The sequence below is a fragment of the Tasmannia lanceolata genome, unplaced genomic scaffold (genome assembly GCF_043159265.1).
Source record: "Tasmannia lanceolata isolate RefF3 unplaced genomic scaffold, GAP_Taslan_0.1 ptg000018l, whole genome shotgun sequence".
NCBI classification, from domain to species: Eukaryota; Viridiplantae; Streptophyta; class Magnoliopsida; order Canellales; family Winteraceae; genus Tasmannia; species Tasmannia lanceolata.
Genome location: NW_027518695.1, coordinates 48,638,124 through 48,644,866, shown reverse-complemented (window position 1 = coordinate 48,644,866; position 6,743 = coordinate 48,638,124). Strand labels below are relative to the sequence as shown.

Sequence of the window (6,743 nt, the reverse complement as noted above, 5' to 3'; positions counted from 1 at the left end):
CGGTAATAGCAGCGGGTGGAAGACCATCTTGGTTGTCTGCCATTGGTGAGGATGAGGACGGGAAAGAAGGAGATGCTGGGGTTCTTAGAGAAGGTGGCGGAGAAACAGATTTCCTCTCTAACCGCGAAGAGACCCGAACCCAAGGAGTATTAGGGTTAGCTATGATGTTTATTGCCCTGTAATATCCGAAAGACATATTTTAAAATCAGAGAGAAGAATAGACGATGATGCACACATAGACAAAGATAATGAAAGAGAAGGATGGACTTTATTGATCAATCATTAAAATTTGAGTACATGGTTCAATCTTTCAAAGATAAACATGGAACTAAGCATTCTTTTTAGACTTCTTCTTCGGACGACAATCTTCCTCAACTGACTCCTTTAAAGGTTTGATGATTCTTGCATCCCAAGCAGATGAAACAGCTTTGACAATCTTGGGCTTGAGACCCTCAGGCGGATAGAAATGATGAAGGGGAGGCACAATGGATTGCTCCCTTCCATACTGACGCTGAATCCTGGCAGGAACATAAAAGGAAGTCTTTTTGAAACCAAGAAGGCGAACGTAGTTAGCTTCTCCGGTGTTGAAGACAGCTTCTTGGATTCCGGGAATTTGCCAATAAATCTGATCTTCTTGGCGAGAATTTAACCATTCAACCCAATCGCTTTTATGATCGAAAGAAACATCATGACGCCATTCACTGAAGGTGTATAACGTATGATCAAAATGGACAGGAGCTGCAATTTTTAGCTTGTGGCATAACCACACTTGAAGTAATGCAGGACATCCTGAGAAAGACCCAACGAAAGAGCGAATATAAGAGCTTGGACCTGAACTGGCACGAAGGTGAGCCATATCATCCAATCCATTGAAAGTTTCTGCAAGCATAGTAGGAATTGGATTGGCGCCACGATCCATTTGATCAACGAGGTCCAGAAGAACAGCTGACGCAAAGCGAGAAGGCTGGACAGTGAGGAACCTAGCAAAGGAGCAGAATCTCAAAGCGCGCCGTCGAGCTTTTTGAATATCAACAGCACCAATGTATCCAACAGGAGGGTAAATGTCAATCAGTCGCTGCATGGACACTTCTTGGCCTTTCATGAAAGAGTTCATGGATTCATCTGGATTATCCATCAAGCAAAGGAACAAAGGACGATAATCTGGAACACAGGATGGCTTCACTAGAGGGCCATCCACAGGATATTCCAATAAGGCACACCATTCTTCAAAGGTGGGACACATTTCTTGGTTGCCAAAACGGAAGACATGATGATCGGGATCCCAACACTCTGATGCGGCATAGAGTAATCCCCAATCGAGCTTGATGGTTGCCACGTAGCCGAAGAGATTTTTCTCTTGTTCACTTATGGCGTAGATATGGGATTCTCTTAATGTACCACGGATCCAATCAAGAATTGTACGAGTAGACATAGTGCCCGTAAGCCAAGAGAAGGGATATAAGAATGATCAGGATTACATGAACACGAGATTGGGATAAGTTCCTGCCAGTACAAGGAAAGTATGAATACATGATCGAATCACACGATAGAAGAATGAAAGTCATACGATCGAAAGATTAGATGAGATAGCATAAGATTGCTTTCAACGGATAGATCAAGAATGACTAATCCTATGAGATCTTTGGAAATGATAGGATTTATATCCTAACCCCTAAAGGAAATTTTTTTTTTTTAATCTCGCACATTTTAACAGTGTGACCTGAAGGCATCAACCCTAATCCTAATCAAGCGGAGTGGAGAGAGGATCTCGACTCATGACTTTGTTCGTGTAACTAGGACCGATCGTAGCCATTGGAAGATGGTCTACGGCCTAATCTAGACACAAATAGGCAGGATATCCTAAACTAGGCTCACACACGTGATGCACATGTGTTCGTATACTACATTCATGTGTGGGTTAATCTAGGGGTAAGGCCAAGAGTTCCCTTAGCGCGAATCCCTGTTCGATATACTGTACCAGTGTCCGGCGTATCAGTACGTGAACAAGAGATCCGTTTACGTACCATAATGGTACTAGGCTAAGGGTGGAATGCTTCTCTAGCACAGAGGCACCAGGTGATGAAATCCCAGTCAACCATGCTAGATAACACTCCGGGTTCCTAAAATAGGACGTGTGTGCACGTGAGATGCAGAGTTTAGATGCAAGTGATGTAAGTGTGTGCAATATGTTTGCGCAATCTATGATGCCTTCAGGTTTTGTTAGATTAAGTTTGAGTAAAGTGTGATGAGAAAATAAAACAAGACAAACTAATCTAACAAGTATAGAGTTTTTATGAGCCAATTAAATTAAATTCAAATGAATTATCTTTTGAAATTTTAATGAAGTTAGGTGGTCCCCAGCAGAGTCGCCAAACTGTGGTACCTAGCCCGTGAGGGAGTGTGGGGCGCGAGCCGCCACGCGCTCTCTCTTGGTCTCTCGTATCCACGCGATTGGCGTGTGCATTTAATTATTGATTTGAATTCGTCTTTCATGTGAACTTGGGATCACTAAGGCAATCCGAATTCCACACGAAAGAGACTGACAGAGTCGCCACCTAGATGTGGGATCTAGGACCCGAAATTAACCAGAAATCTAGACTCGCTACCTGGTTACGAGAATGGAAGGTATGGGGAGTTATCCGCCACATGCACCATTCCTGCCCGATAATCGGTCTTCGATTCCAAAAGCTAACTCTTTTAAATTTATTTTAAATGGCTCATTCAACTCTATGTTAATGTGCGAACTAAGTGACATGCATCCTATGATCTAATTTCAATGTGAATCCTAGATGTGTATCTTGATTTATTAATTTGTCTGGATTCATTCTAAGTGAAAGTTCTCCTAGAATTCTAATTTCATGGAAAGCCCTAAATGATTTGATTAAGCATTTACAAGAAAATTAATATCCAAAACACCACAATTTGTTGTGGTGCCGACTCGCGGGTGGTATGCCGTCAGACATCCAAGCTGCCTACGTACCCAAGCCTCACTGGGATCAGAGTCGACGTAGTTCGGTGCACCTAAGCTAAGCTACTTATGCCTAACTCAACTAGGACACCGACCTAGACGGGATTGACTGTTTCAACAGTTTTAGGAGAAGTTATTTAATTCAAGTTGAGGATTTTATTATCTTAAGATTTCATCTAAGATGCTATATGATTCTCATCTAAATGCAAATGGTCCCTTAGACTAATGCAGGTTTGCCTACATCCTAGTTTACTAGGCTTGTCCTAGGGAAAGATTGGGTGACTAGTGTAACTAGACCTATGGCACGGTTGCTATACATAGCAAACGTCCGTGATGAGGCTGGACTCCTAACTCTAGGACTCCCTAAAACCTAAGACTCCCTAAAACTTAGGACACGACACGACACCGGTGTTCCTAAATTGGGCTCTAAGGGTCCTTACGACGGAAACCGTAATCCAACGGTTCCGAGAGACACGAGGTGAATCGATTTCAGTTCTTGAGGTTAGTGAAAAAAGGGATGGAAGAGATGATGAAATAGTGTGAGGGAATGAGAAAGATAGAGAAAGGTGCGACTGAACTTGGGAGTGCCAAATTGCCTACGTACCCCGCGATGGGGATCAAGCCACACGTAGTTCCGCTGGGGAGGTTGCTTGGATTTTGGAAAACAGGATTGGTATTTGGATCAGGAATCGGGTTTGTATTTGAGCATTGGACTTGAGATTCAGAAACATTGATTTAGCAATGGGATTTTGGAATTGGGAATTTGCATCAAAGAATTGAGCATATAGGAATCATCAAGGGTTTGAATTTTGGGAATTCAAAATGGGCGGGCTTATGAGATTCGGTCAAATGGATTCAGACATGCGACTCAGATTGTGTTGGGATATGACTTGGTTAGGCAAAAGGGAGGAAGTTCTATTAGGTGTAAAAGGGCATTAGTAGAATAGGGGAATGACTCGGTTGTGACATGGAAGGCCGCAACTTGGTCGAATGCGACTCGGTTGCATTGGGATGGGTTGATTAAGGAATTGGATTGAGTCAACTAAGGGGAGAGTCCAATCGGTTAAAGAGGTTGAGCATACTCGACTAGAGAGTTGGGTCAACTCGACTAGGGAGGTTGGCTAGAGTTGACTCAGTTGAGCTGGGTTGGGATCCCACTTGGATGGATTGTATTGGGGCGATTTGACTTAAGCTGCAGGTGGCCTGGCTGGGTTAGATTTAATGTAACCAGATTTATGGATAAATGGTGTGCCTCAGTGAGTGGACAAAGGTATGGCTTGGGTTGATGTGACTCGGTTGAGTTGTGCTAGGGTCAGGTTAGGTGGGGTTAATGGTTGAGTTGGATTGGATTGGGTTAATGGTCAAGGTCAAGTGCGGGTTGACTTGGCTTAGACTGGATTGGAACTGGTTGAGCGTGGATTGGGGTGCGGCTTGAGGTTTGGGTGGTTGGAGTATCTTAGGAACCAATAGGGCAAAGTGGCTCTTAAGGGGAATGAATTAATTGGGCCGAATGGGCCCGATGGCCGGGTTAACTGGGTTGGCCGGGTCTATTGTAGGGGTGTATGAGGGTACTGTTGGGTGGATGAATGAAAGGCATGTGGTGTATGATGTGTGGCTATGGTTATAGGGTTTAAGGCTTATGGGTATGGGTTTAGGTGTGGTTAATGGTTAGGTTGGATTGGGTTAATGGTTAGGGTCAAGTGAGTCGGGTCTAAGTTAGGAGCAAACCCGAGACTAGCCATGGTCTAACTAGGAGGAAGCAGGGTACAAACCAGGGTGCGGACCAGGGTGCACCAGGGTGCGAACCAGCAGGGAACCAGGGTGCGAACCAGCAGGGGAACCAGGGTGCAACCAGCAGGGAACCTGGGTGCAACCAGCAGCGAACCTGGGTGCAACCAGGGTCTAACCAGAGTGCGAACCAGCAGGGAACCAGGGTGCGAACCAGCAGGGGAACCAGGGTGCAACCAGCAGGGAAACCAGGGTGCAACCAGCAGGGAACCTGGGTGCAACCCGCAGGGAACCTGGGTGTGAACCAGTATCGAACCTGGGTGCAACCAGCAACGAACCTGGGTGCAACCAGGGTCTAACCAGAGTGCGAACCAGCAGGGAACCAGGGTGCGAACCAGTATCGAACCTGGGTGCAACCAGCAACGAACCTGGGTGCAACCAGGGTCTAACCAGAGGCTAACCAGGGGGAACCAGGGTGTGAACCATTAGGGAAAAATAAAAATGAAGATAAGATGGGTTAAGAGAAGAGGGAAACATGTATAACTTCAAAGTCTACCATCAAGAAGAATGAGTAAAGATTGATCCTAGATGCTTCCTAACATGGTTTTTCTTTTAAAGTAAAAGATATGCATGAAAACAGACCCTACATAGAATTGAAATAAATGCCTACCTCTTTGAAAACCCACTTTGTGTTTGATTTTTCTTTGATGTTAATTCCTTGAAGATGATTCCTTGCTTGATAATGACTGCTTTTGATATATATCACCCAACGTATCACCCGATCCGGCAAGGATGGCCGAACCCTTGAAGAGATGAGGGAGAGGGATGAATTTTCTAAGAGAGGGATTCTTTTTCTTCTTCTCCCTTGGATGGTGGGATGAGAGGGTATTTATAGGAGAATGGGATAGGAGGTTAGGTGAGGTTAGGTGAGGTTAGGTAAGGTTAGGTGAGGTTAGGTGAGGTTAGGTGAGGTTTGGGTGGTTAGGATGAGAGGAGAGGTTAGGTGAGGTTAGGTGAGGTTTGGATGGTTAGGATGAGAGGAGAGGTTAGGTGGTTTTGGATGGTGAGACCCAGGTCAAGATCTGTCATTGATCTAACGATTTACGGAAATCGGGTCTCGGAATGGAATCAGGGTCCGGGCTATGAAGTGACCCTAGCTTATTTTGTCCCGATTGATGATCCGTAAAGTCAGATCAAGATATTAATGACCTAAAACATATAAATCAATGATAGAGGGGGTTCTCACATGGATTTAACACACTAAATTCACTAATCAGGGTATTTTTCAATTTTTCGGATCTAATCATCTCACCAGGTACATCTCTTTATCATTTTGTTTTTTTTCAAAAAATTTGAGGATGGATCAATATATTAGGTTATTGTTGGTTAAAGTAAAGCAAAATGTGGGTGTCTACAGCCTCAAAAGGGTTTGCAAAAAGGAAAAAATGTTTTAACTTTTTTTTTCTCTTTTTTGACATTGGGTTATGATTTTGGGATTTTTCGGCCAAAGGAGGCATTCTGGTGTTCAAGCTTGGAATTGATCTAGGTTGATAGACTTTCTTCTTTGATCATTTTTCTCAGAGTTTGACGGCATTTTCAGGTAAGAGTTAATGAGTTTTCTTCCTTCTGAATCTTGATGTGTACTTTGTTATTGAGGATGCGAACCAATCTTTAATATCCTTGAATGTGATATCTGAACTTGAATTTCATCTGAAAATTTGCTTTTCGAATGTTGACAATATGTCTGCTTTTGAACCTTTTTCCATATTAAGTGTCTCAAATGAATTTGGAAACTAAGGGCAATGATTGAAAATAGAAGATGGGACTTTCAATCCATGCCCCTAGTCTAATAGGTGTGCTTCATGTCCTTATTCTTTTGAACTTTTCTTTGGGTCATGCCCATGGTATCTATGGTAATGCTCACTGAACGATCTCTTCCTCCCCTTGCTAGGTTTATTAATTTCTCACGCTCCTTAGAGGGTAATTCATTTCCCATTCATATTTCCTGAGTTAAAACCTCAGTGCCAATGTTTATCATTCCAATTTC

The 6,743-nt window shown here is 43.5% G+C and overlaps 1 protein-coding gene across 1 annotated transcript; it reads right to left on the bottom strand.

Moving 5' to 3' along the window:
* Positions 1-249: 249 nt before the first annotated feature.
* Positions 250-5,650, bottom strand: LOC143849325 (uncharacterized). Its single transcript, XM_077358314.1, has 2 exons — positions 5,367-5,650; positions 250-1,503 (listed from the first exon to the last, which is right to left on the bottom strand). Exon 2 carries the CDS (start codon positions 1,430-1,432, stop codon positions 329-331), a length of 1,104 nt encoding a protein of 367 aa, XP_077214429.1. The 5' UTR covers positions 1,433-1,503; positions 5,367-5,650; the 3' UTR covers positions 250-328.
* Positions 5,651-6,743: the final 1,093 nt, after the last annotated feature.